We start from the raw sequence: 12,483 nt of genomic DNA on the forward strand, positions 1-12,483 counted from the left end.
ATATGTCGTTTGAAAACGTCATATCTCCGCGCGGAGTTATGTCGATTTTAGCGCGGTGTCGAGATTTGAATGCCACATTAATCTAGAGGGAAAACTATAAAGAAAAAGCCAAACTTCGTGGAAATCGGATGAGATTTGACCGAGTTATGGGGGTGGTCATATTTGACCCATGTCTATATACGAATCTTGGGGTAAGATTTGGACTTGAATTTCGACCAAAAAATCGGTGTCGAGATTTGAATGCCAAATTAATCTAAAGGGAAAACCATGAAGAAAGAGGCAAACTTCGTAAAAATCGGATGAGATTTGACCGAGTTATGGGGGTGGTAATTTTTGACCCATGTCTATATACGAATCTTGGGGTAAGATTTGGACTTGAATTTCGACCAAAAAATCGGTGTCGAGATTTGAATGCCAGATTAATCTAGAGGGAAAACCATGAAGAAAACGCCAAACTTCGTGAAAATCGGATGAGATTTGACCGAGTTATGGAGGTGGTAATTTTTGACCCATGTCTATATACGAATCTTGGGGTAAGATTTGGACTTGAATTTCGACTAAAAAATCGGTGTCGAGATTTGAATGCCAAATTAATCTAAAGGGAAAACTATAAAGAAAAAGCCAAACTTCGTGGAAATCGGATGAGATTTGACCGAGTTATGGGGGTGGTAATTTTTGACCCATGTCTATATACGAATCTTGGGGTAAGATTTGGACATGAATTTCGACTAAAAAATCGGTGTCGAGATTTGAATGCCAGATTAATCTAGACGGAAAACCATGAAGAAAAATCCAAACTTCGTGGAAATCTGATAAGATTTGACCGAGTTATGGGGGTGGTAATTTTTGATACATGTCTATATCTTGGGGTAAGATTTGGACATGAATTTCGACTAAAAATCGATGTTCAGATTTGAATGCCAGATTAATCTAGAGGGAAAACCATGAAGAAAACGCCAAACTTCGTGAAAATCGGATGAGATTTGACCGAGTTATGGGGTGGTAATTTTTGACCCATGTCAAGATTTGGACAAGATTTGGACATGCATTTCGACCAAAAAATCTGTGTTCAGACTAGAATGCCAGATTAATCTAGAGGGAAAACCATGAAGAAAACGCCAAACTTCGTGAAAATCGGATGAGATTTGACCGAGTTATGGGGGTGGTAATTTTTGACCCATGTCTATATACGAATCTTGGGGTAAGATTTGGACTTGAATTTCGACCAAAAAATCGGTATCGAGATTTGAATGCCAGATTAATCTAGAGGGAAAACCATGAAGAAAAATCCAAACTTCGTGGAAATCTGATGAGATTTGACCGAGTTATGGGGGTGGTAATTTTTGACCCATGTCTATATACGAATCTTGGGGTAAGATTTGGACATAAATTTCGACTAAAAAATCGGTGTCGAGATTTGAATGCCACATTAATCTAGAGGGAAAACTATAAAGAAAAAGCCAAACTTCGTGGAAATCGGATGAGATTTGACCGAGTTATGGGGGTGGTAATTTTTGACCCATGTCTATATACGAATCTTGGGGTAAGATTTGGACATGAATTTCGACCAAAAAATCGGTGTCGAGATTTGAATGCCAGATTAATCTAGAGGGAAAACCATGAAGAAAACGCCAAACTTCGTGAAAATCGGATGAGATTTGACCGAGTTATGGAGGTGGTAATTTTTGACCCATGTCTATATACGAATCTTGGGGTAAGATTTGGACATGAATTTCGACTAAAAAATCGGTGTCGAGATTTGAATGCCACATTAATCTAGAGGGAAAACTATAAAGAAAAAGCCAAACTTCGTGGAAATCGGATTAGATTTGGCCGAGATATGGGGGTGGTCATTTTTGACCCATGTCTATATACGAATCTTGGGGTAAGATTTGGACATAAATTTCGACTAAAAAATCGGTGTCGAGATTTGAATGCCACATTAATCTAGAGGGAAAACTATAAAGAAAAAGCCAAACTTCGTGGAAATCGGATGAGATTTGACCGAGTTATGGGGGTGGTCATATTTGACCCATGTCTATATACGAATCTTGGGGTAAGATTTGGACTTGAATTTCGACCAAAAAATCGGTGTCGAGATTTGAATGCCAAATTAATCTAAAGGGAAAACCATGAAGAAAGAGGCAAACTTCGTGAAAATCGGATGAGATTTGACCGAGTTATGGGGGTGGTAATTTTTGACCCATGTCTATATACGAATCTTGGGGTAAGATTTGGACTTGAATTTCGACCAAAAAATCGGTGTCGAGATTTGAATGCCAAATTAATCTAAAGGGAAAACCATGAAGAAAAAGCCAAACTTCGTGAAAATCGGATGAGATTTGACCGAGTTATGGGGGTGGTAATTTTTGACCCATGTCTATATACGAATCTTGGGGTAAGATTTGGACATGAATTTCGACTAAAAAATCGGTGTCGAGATTTGAATGCCACATTAATCTAGAGGGAAAAATATAAAGAAAAAGCCAAACTTCGTGGAAATCGGATTAGATTTGGCCGAGATATGGGGGTGGTCATTTTTGACCCATGTCTATATACGAATCTTGGGGTAAGATTTGGACATAAATTTCGACTAAAAAATCGGTGTCGAGATTTGAATGCCACATTAATCTAGAGGGAAAACTATAAAGAAAAAGCCAAACTTCGTGGAAATCGGATGAGATTTGACCGAGTTATGGGGGTGGTAATTTTTGACCCATGTCTATATACGAATCTTGGGGTAAGATTTGGACATGAATTTCGACCAAAAAATCGGTGTCGAGATTTGAATGCCAGATTAATCTAGAGGGAAAACCATGAAGAAAACGCCAAACTTCGTGAAAATCGGATGAGATTTTACCGAGTTATGGAGGTGGTAATTTTTGACCCATGTCTATATACGAATCTTGGGGTAAGATTTGGACTTGAATTTCGACCAAAAAATCGGTGTCGAGATTTGAATGCCAAATTAATCTAAAGGGAAAACCATGAAGAAAGAGGCAAACTTCGTGAAAATCGGATGAGATTTGACCGAGTTATGGGGGTGGTAATTTTTGACCCATGTCTATATACGAATCTTGGGGTAAGATTTGGACTTGAATTTCGACCAAAAAATCGGTGTCGAGATTTGAATGCCAATTAATCTAAAGGGAAAACCATGAAGAAAAAGGCAAACTTCGTGAAAATCGGATGAGATTTGACCGAGTTATGGGGGTGGTAATTTTTGACCCATGTCTATATACGAATCTTGGGGTAAGATTTGGACATGAATTTCGACCAAAAAATCGGTGTCGAGATTTGAATGCCAAATTAATCTAAAGGGAAAACCATGAAGAAAAAGGCAAACTTCGTGAAAATCGGATGAGATTTGACCGAGTTATGGGGGTGGTAATTTTTGACCCATGTCTATATACGAATCTTGGGGTAAGATTTGGACATGAATTTCGACTAAAAAATCGGTGTCGAGATTTGAATGCAAGATTAATCTAAAGGGAAAACTATAAAGAAAAAGCCAAACTTCGTGGAAATCGGATTAGATTTGGCTGAGATATGGGGGTGGTCATTTTTGACCCATGTCTATATACGAATCTTGGGGTAAGATTTGGACATAAATTTCGACTAAAAAATCGGTGTCGAGATTTGAATGCCACATTAATCTAGAGGGAAAACTATAAAGAAAAAGCCAAACTTCGTGGAAATCGGATGAGATTTGACTGAGTTATGGGGGTGGTAATTTTTGACCCATGTCTATATACGAATCTTGGGGTAAGATTTGGACATGAATTTCGACCAAAAAATCGGTGTCGAGACTTGAATGCAAGATTAATCTATCTCCAACGAAATTATGTCGATTTTAGCGCGGCGGTATACGACGTTCCAAAACGACATAGCTCCGCGCGGAGATATCGCGGGTAAATAATGTCTGATTTTAAAATGTTATACCTTTTTGAATGCGTACGGATCCCTACCATCAATTGGCATTGATTTCGGTGCGAAAATCGAAACTTTTTCGATGATTATACCCTGAACCCATTAAAAATGGGTACAAGGGTATATTGTATTTGTACAAAATTCAAATGTATGTAACAGGCAGAAGGAAGCATCTCTGACCCCATAAAGTATATATATTCTTGATCAGCATCAATAGCCGAGTCGATCTAGCCATGTCCGTCTGTCCGCCCGTCCGTCCGTCCGTCCCTCCGTATGTATGAACGATTCGTATATAGACATGTATCAAAAATTACCACCCCCATATCTCGGCCAAATCTAATCCGATTTCCACGAAGTTTGGCTTTTTCTTTATAGTTTTCCCTTTAGATTAATTTGGCATTCAAATCTCGACACCGATTTTTTGGTCGAAATTCATGTCCAAATCTTACCCCAAGATTCGTATATAGACATGGGTCAAAAATTACCACCCCCATAACTCGGTCAAATCTCATCCGATTTCCACGAAGTTTGGATTTTTCTTCATGGTTTTCCGTCTAGATTAATCTGGCATTCAAATCTCGACACCGATTTTTTAGTCGAAATTCATGTCCAAATCTTACCCCAAGATTCGTATATAGACATGGGTCAAAAATTACCACCCCCATAACTCGGTCAAATCTCATCCGATTTCCACGAAGTTTGGCTTTTTCTTTATAGTTTTCCCTTTAGATTAATTTGGCATTCAAATCTCGTCACCGATTTTTTGGTCGAAATTCAAGTCCAAATCTTACCCCAAGATTCGTATATAGACATGGGTCAAAAATTACCAACTCCATAACTCGGTCAAATCTCATCCGATTTTCACGAAGTTTGGCGTTTTCTTCATGGTTTTCCCTCGAGATTAATCTGGCATTCAAATCTCGACACCGATTTTTTGGTCGAAATTCAAGTCCAAATCTTACCCCAAGATTCGTATATAGACATGGGTCAAAAATTACCACCCCCATAACTCGGTCAAATCTCATCCGATTTCCACGAAGTTTGCCTTTTTCTTCATGGTTTTCCCTCTAGATTAATCTGGCATTCTAGTCTGAACACAGATTTCGTTGGAGATATGACGTTTCGAAACGACATATCTCCAACGCGCTAAAATCGACATAACTCCGCGCGGAGATATGACGTTTTGAAACGACACATCTCCGCGCGGAGTTATGTCGATTTTAGCGCGGCGGAGATATGTCGTTTTGAAACGTCATATCTCCAACGAAATTATGTCGATTTTAGCGCGGCGGAGATATGTCGTTTGAAAACGTCATATCTCCGCGCGGAGTTATGTCGATTTTAGCGCGTTGGAGATATGTCGTTTTGAAACGTCATATCTCCAACGAAATTATGTCGATTTTAGCGCGGCGGAGATGTGTCGTTTGAAAACGTCATATCTCCGCGCGGAGTTATGTCGATTTTAGCGCGTTGGAGATATGTCGTTTTGAAACTTCATATCTCCAACGAAATTATGTCACTTTTAGCGCGGCGGAGATATGTCGTTTGAAAAGGTCATATCTCCGCGCGAAATTATGTCGATTTTAGCGCGCTGGAGATATGTCGTTTCGAAACGTCATATCTCCAACGAAATCTGTGTTCAGACTAGAATGCCAGATTAATCTAGAGGGAAAACCATGAAGAAAAAGGCAAACTTCGTGAAAATCGGATGAGATTTAACCGAGTTATGGGGGTGGTAATTTTTGACCCATGTCTATATACGAATCTTGGGGTAAGATTTGGACATGAATTTCGACTAAAAAATCGGTGTCGAGACTTGAATGCCAGATTAATCTAGAGGGAAAACCATGAAGAAAAAGGCAAACTTCGTGAAAATCGGATGAGTTTTGGCCGAGATATGGGGGTGGTCATTTTTGACCCATGTCTATATACGAATCTTGGGGTAAGATTTGGACATGAATTTCGACTAAAAAATCGGTGTCGAGATTTGAATGCCAGATTAGTCTAGACGGAAAACCGTGAAGAAAAATCCAAACTTCGTGGAAATCGGATGAGATTTGACCGAGTTATGGAGTTGGTAATTTTTGACCCATGTCTATATACGAATCTTGGGGTAAGATTTGGACTTGAATTTCGACCAAAAAATCGGTGACGAGATTTGAATGCCAAATTAATCTAAAGGGAAAACTATAAAGAAAAAGCCAAACTTCGTGGAAATCGGATGAGATTTGACCGAGTTATGGGGGTGGTAATTTTTGACCCATGTCTATATACGAATCTTGGGGTAAGATTTGGACATGAATTTCGACCAAAAAATCGGTGACGAGATTTGAATGCCAAATTAATCTAAAGGGAAAACTATAAAGAAAAAGCCAAACTTCGTGGAAATCTGATGAGATTTGACCGAGTTATGGGGGTGGTAATTTTTGACCCATGTCTATATACGAATCTTGGGGTAAGATTTGGACATGAATTTCGACCAAAAAATCGGTGACGAGATTTGAATGCCAAATTAATCTAAAGGGAAAACTATAAAGAAAAAGCCAAACTTCGTGGAAATCTGATGAGATTTGACCGAGTTATGGGGGTGGTAATTTTTGACCCATGTCTATATACGAATCTTGGGGTAAGATTTGGACATGAATTTCGACCAAAAAATCGGTGTCGAGATTTGAATGCCAAATTAATCTAAAGGGAAAACTATAAAGAAAAAGCCAAACTTCGTGGAAATCGGATGAGATTTGGCCGAGATATGGGGGTGGTCATTTTTGACCCATGTCTATATACGAATCTGGGGTAAGATTTGGACGTGAATTTCGACTAAAAAATCGGTGTCGAGATTTGAATGCAAGATTAATCTAAAGGGAAAACCATGAAGAAAAAGGCAAACTTCGTGAAAATCGGATGAGATTTGACCTCCAACTCTCCAACGCGCTAAAATCGACATAACTCCGCGCGGAGATATGACGTTTTCAAACGACACATCTCCGCCGCGCTAAAATCGACATAATTTCGCGCGGAGATATGACGTTTCAAAACGACATATCTCCGCCGCGCTAAAAAATATGTTGTCAATCCTCTCAAAAGCCAGCTGTGTTTACCAAGCCACTGACCAACTACAAGAATACCTGCACGAGTTTGAGACGTGAGCATCAAAGTGGCGAATTGCCATCAACAAGCAAAAATCGATATGCTGCACATTCGCGATCCGGAGAGATACCTCGCCAGGAGTATTCCTCCAAGGCGAACTTCTTGATCATAAAGACGGCCATCGCTACCTGGGAGTCTACCTTGATCGCAGGCTCACTTGGAGCAAACACATCGCAACAACATGCCACAGCGTACGTCAAAAACTAAAAAGTATGGCTTGGCTCCTTAAGGCAAGCAGCAAGCTTTCTCTGAGCAATAAGGTGCTGCTTTATAAAACCCTCCTGGCCCCAGTATGGCGCTATGCAAGTCAAATTTTCGGCACGGCAGCAAAATCTCACTTGAGGAAAATAAGTGTCTTCCAAGCGAAGGTACTCAGACTGAGTGCTGGGGCTCCCTGGTACATCCGCAACCGGGCCCTAGCAAGAGACCAAAAGGTCCCCTTGGTAGGCGACCTTCTACGTCAGCAGTCCACCAGCTACATGGCCCGTCTTTCTGCCCACCCCCAATATATTGGCTAGAAGACTCTTCAGAAGAAAGCGACGGAGACTTCGCAGAATCCACCCCATCGACCTCCCAAACCGGGTAATCACGTGAACAAAAAAAAAAAGTAATAATAATCATACTAAAAATATAAGATAAATTGAATAATTATAAAACTTAATAGGTAATATTAAGTATGTTTATACCATTATAGTCAAGCTAGGTTAGGATGCTCATGTATAGTATCAATAAACTAGCTAATAAAAGGAAAAGGAACAAAAAAATTCTGCCTGTTACATACATTTGAATTTTGCACAAATACAATATACCCTTATACCCATTTTTAATGACTGACTGACTGACTGACTGATTGACTGACTGACTGTTCATATATTTGACATGTTTGAACTATTTTATATTTATCACTTATTAGTGCGAGTTCTTAGGATTTACCATTTGGCCAACAAATATCAATTTGCCTACAAATCGGTCCCGTGACCCAAGCATTTGCTATGCAACAATGAAAGTATATTTATTGCAATCATTTTACATGGAAAAATTATATGAATCGGTTACGAAATTGAGTTCGTCTTGTGACGCATTTTTCTTCGGGGAATTTGCCATCACGCTGATTATTAAAAAAAAAAAACTTGTTAAATTAAAAGGTTGCGAATAAATTGTATTAATTGAGTTGTGCAATAAATTGCGGGGATTCCCACGGTGAAATCATTTAACCAAAGCGTGCGTCCTATATCAAAGCTTTCCAATCGATATTCAAAAGAATTATTTTGAGCAGTTGCCGGAAAATACGCATAGCACAATAAATGAATGGTTGCATGGATTGCTTGAATCGGTTGGGATTGCATCATGGAGACCGAGGGGCACGGCTTCCCCCACATTGTAATCAGTTGGCGCCTATGCAATCACTTATCAGCAGCGGCAGCATGATGTTTCACCAATTGACTGCGACGACCCCAGACACAGCATACGGTTTGACTAGTTGCACATATGTATATGTATGTATGTATATGTATGTGTGTGTGTGTGTGAGTGTGTGTTACATTCAATGAATGAGGAACTGCGTCAAGATGTCGTTTGTAGATTAGCGTGAATTGTTTCCTAGTTGCTCTGAGCATATTTCGCCGAGTCTTCGACTTTGGAATCGGGCTCCTTGATCAGCTCCTGGTCAGGCTTGGCCGCATCGATTATCTTCGCTGCATAGCTTACGCCCCGTTCAATGCTCTGACGCAGCTCGGGCAGCAACTTTTGGAAGGCCGCCTCCTCGTCGGCATTCAGGCTGGGCAGACCCAGATTCTTTTTGATGCCGTTGGGGCCCAGCTCCAGCGGCGTGGCCAAGAACGGCAGTTCCGTGGCATCGGACGCCACGTAGGCGCATTCGATCACACCCGGCTCGTCGTTCAGGCCACGCAGCAAGGCGTTGACGAAGTAGGCGGCGGCATAGGCCATCGAGAGAGTGGCGGAGCCCTTGCCTGCCTTGGCCATAAGCACCTCGGTGCCGGCCTCCTGTATGCGCTCCGTCAGCCGCTTCACGTCCTCTTCCTCGCCGGTGAATTTGGGCAAGCACTGCGAGAAGATCGGCAGTATGGTTTTGCCCGCATGACCGCCGATGACGGGAATTTCAACCGTGGCCGGATCAATGTTCATGTAGTCCGCAATGAATGTTTTGGCACGCACCACGTCCAGGCTTGTGACCCCGAACAGGCGATTCGGATCGAAGACACCTTTGGCCTTAAGAAATTCCGCCGCAATGGGCACTATGGTGTTTATCGGGTTCGTGATGAAGGCCAGCAGCGCCTCGGGGCAAGCCATGCCCACGGCACAGGACACGGCCATTGCCACGCCGGAGTTGGCGTCCTCCAGCTGATCCCGCGTCATGCCCGGCTGGCGGGGCAGCCCGGCTGGCACCACAACCACATGCGAATCGTGCAGCGAATCGATCAGCTCCTGCTGTTTGACACCATCGAAAAAGTCCACCTGCGTCGAGGTGCAGATGTGCGACAGGTCAGCGGCCACGCCCTTTATGTCGCCCACATCATGCAGCGTAAGTTCATCAATCAGCGGATTTTGCTTGAGCAGCATGGACAGCGGCTGCCCAATGCCGCCCCCCGCACCCACCACCGTCACCTTGTAGTTGCGCACGCCACGCCCATTCCAGTACCAGTTGCCGTTCCTCTGGACGACTGCGGAGCTGTTCTGTGCCTTGAGCATTACCTTTAAGCACGTGCAGGCGCATCCCAGCATCTTGTATTTATTTTGGCTATTAGAATTTACCTCTATCAAATTTTATGATTTTTGAACAATTTACAATTTCTTTCAGCTAAAAAATGAAAAGTGCTGCCAAATCTGTCATGTGTAATTAAGTATAAAACATCCAATGGAAACTCTGTCAACTAACAGAAGTCAACTGTAATTTTAATACCCTGTAAATACCCTATTAATACCCTGCATTTAATTAAGCCCAACCCCTTGCTGACCTTGCCACCAGATGGATATACTACAATATTCAATTTAGTAATATAATTTACCTGTTAAAGTCAGCAAAAATCGTAGAAATATCTGAGCAAAATAATAATAATAATAGCTTTTGTCTAAAGATATATGTATGTGTATCAAAAAATAGGCTCTCAATACTTTTAAAAGGAAACTTTAACAATATTAAAAGTATTTATTTTCAAACATATAATTTCATTAATTATACCCTAAATTATTTGTTATGAGTAAATGGGGTATAATGATTTTTCCCCAATGTTTGTAACAGGCAGAACCCATAAAGCGCCGGATTACGAGCTGAGTAGAACATATTTCAGTAATTATCGAAATTAAGACTTGATTCTTTAAGCAATACTCGAAAGTTATATAAACTAGAGTTAAGGGTATGTAGGCTATCGAATATACATATTAAATATATCTACTTTTTGGAAACCTCTTCCATTCTCCCAAATTGGAACAAATTAGTTTTAAAGCCACATTTATGCCCTGTAAATTCTTAACGATCGGACCATATGATCCGATGCTATACAAGAGTACAATTTCTAGAGCGTGAGGCAAACTGTGTGTGCAGGAGAAATAAAGAATGTTTGTAAAGGTTAAGTTATTTGTTTTACTTTTAAGATAAAGTTGATCTATTATATTGATGTATAAATTAATATAATAAAAGAAATCATTAGAATATTAAAGAAGAGGGTGTCTCGTAGTCGATCAATATTGGTAAATCCGAATTTTTGGTCATTCGCTTTGACTGTAATCGAGAGAGTCAACAGTCTTACCTTAATCGCAACATGGAAACGCGATCTATGGAACCGACCAATGCCCGATGTCGATGCTCCCGATCGGAGCCGAGACCGTAGCCGAAGCACTGCGTCAAGGCGTCGTGGGTGCGATCGATGTTTGGTGGTATAAAACGTTCGACGCTGTCAATGGCAACTTCCAGTTGCGGCCGGCTCTGCCATCAATTCGCATAGTAATTAAATAAAAAAAATTAATAAGCACAGATCAACTGTCAACGTCCTCATTAGAAGTGCGTTTAGTATTAACACGCCAACAGAATGGTTCAAGAAGTGAGTATATGACGAGTCAAAACGGCTGCCATCGACTGCGCGATACTCTACCGCGTGTTCGCAGTGTAATCACAGTCGGAAATTATATTCTTGCTGAGACTCTAAGACCCCAAGACTGTGACCTTTGAACATATCGCTCAGAACAAAGACTCTTAAACTGCGGTAGACAGAGATTGTGGCCAGCTGCTAAAAAATCCGAAATTTTTATCAAGCTAGATTCGAAATATAAACAAACAATATACCCCATTTTGTAAGCAATTAAAAAAAAAAAAGCATGGAAGTTCAAAAAATGTCTATAAAAATCAAAGATCGGTTCTACAAACTGAATAACATATATATCTATACACTATATTAAATAAATATTAACATATATACAATAAATTTAATTAAACCCTAAAAAATGTTAAAGGGAAGTCAAATCAGAGATTCCAGGCCCAAGTCATCTTGTTTGTGCTGGTTTGATGTTGTTGAAGATGGTTGATATTAATTGTCGAACTAACCAGAACCGGAAAGAAGCGCCTGACCTAACACTACATTTCATTAATCCCACCCGCAAATTCTAAATAGGGTCAATGGCAGCGCCATGCACAGAATTTCTAGCCGTGTCACATGATCGGTCGCCGCGTTCAGCTGACTTTTCCCTTAATTTTGTTTGCCGGCTAATGGATAATCAAGTGGTTGTCTCTGATTTTCAGAAATTCAACCATAAGTGGCAGCTGCTGCTGACGGCGCTGCTGCTGGTCGCGTGCCTCTCGATCTGCGTCCAGGGCCGACCGTCGCCGGACGCTGACGTTGGGCCTGGTGCTGCGGCACAGCTGCTGGTGGACCCCAGCGAATATCCCGGCAATCTGCCGCCGGAGACCATTCTGAAGGTGCAACAGTGCGAAAAGGACCAGACAACCATGGAGCTGTGCATGCGCTGCGCCAAGGTGACCAAATCGGAGATCATCTATCCCATGTGCTGCAACAACGACGATAGCGTCAAGGACTGGTGCCACGACTATGTGTATTATGGCGACGACGAGAGCTACTAGCTGCTGGCGAGGATGGCCCCAGATGAGGTCGTTGTCTCTTAGGATACTTACTTGCTGAAATCTAATAAAATTCCTTGTATCCTGCAAACACTGCGGGTCTATTGGCTGTGATATTTAAGGCAATATTAATGTTTATACTTACACAAAACTACTTATAACTAGAAATAAATAACCTTTGCGCTTTGAGCTGAACACGAAAAATAATCCGCTCCATTCTAGTCATCAGCTGTGAAACCACAAGCAATCTACTTGATCAGAAGTTGTCTATATCATTTCTATAGAAGGCCAAAATTCAATTTTAAACGAACTCT

General features: G+C 41.1%; 2 protein-coding genes across 2 annotated transcripts; one reads left to right on the forward strand and one right to left on the reverse strand.

Moving 5' to 3' along the window:
* Positions 1–8,581: 8,581 nt before the first annotated feature.
* Positions 8,582–9,924, reverse strand: LOC115762408 (malate dehydrogenase, mitochondrial-like). Its single transcript, XM_030704600.1, has one exon. It carries the CDS (start codon positions 9,820–9,822, stop codon positions 8,680–8,682), a length of 1,143 nt encoding a protein of 380 aa, XP_030560460.1. The 5' UTR covers positions 9,823–9,924; the 3' UTR covers positions 8,582–8,679.
* Positions 9,925–11,031: 1,107 nt separating this feature from the next.
* Positions 11,032–12,355, forward strand: LOC115761065. Its single transcript, XM_030702686.1, has 2 exons — positions 11,032–11,138; positions 11,834–12,355. The coding sequence occupies exons 1-2, from the start codon at positions 11,127–11,129 to the stop codon at positions 12,170–12,172; spliced, it is 351 nt and encodes a 116-aa protein (XP_030558546.1). The 5' UTR covers positions 11,032–11,126; the 3' UTR covers positions 12,173–12,355.
* Positions 12,356–12,483: the final 128 nt, after the last annotated feature.

The sequence above is a fragment of the Drosophila novamexicana genome, unplaced genomic scaffold (assembly GCF_003285875.2).
Source record: "Drosophila novamexicana strain 15010-1031.04,08,12 unplaced genomic scaffold, DnovRS2.1 tig00000008-arrow-pilon, whole genome shotgun sequence".
In the NCBI taxonomy this organism is placed as follows: Eukaryota; Metazoa; Arthropoda; class Insecta; order Diptera; family Drosophilidae; genus Drosophila; species Drosophila novamexicana.

Bases quoted from the DNA above. Each gene is read 5' to 3' on its own strand.
- LOC115762408 (XM_030704600.1), bottom strand. From the start codon at position 9,822: ATGCTGGGATGCGCCTGCACGTGCTTAAAGGTAATGCTCAAGGCACAG.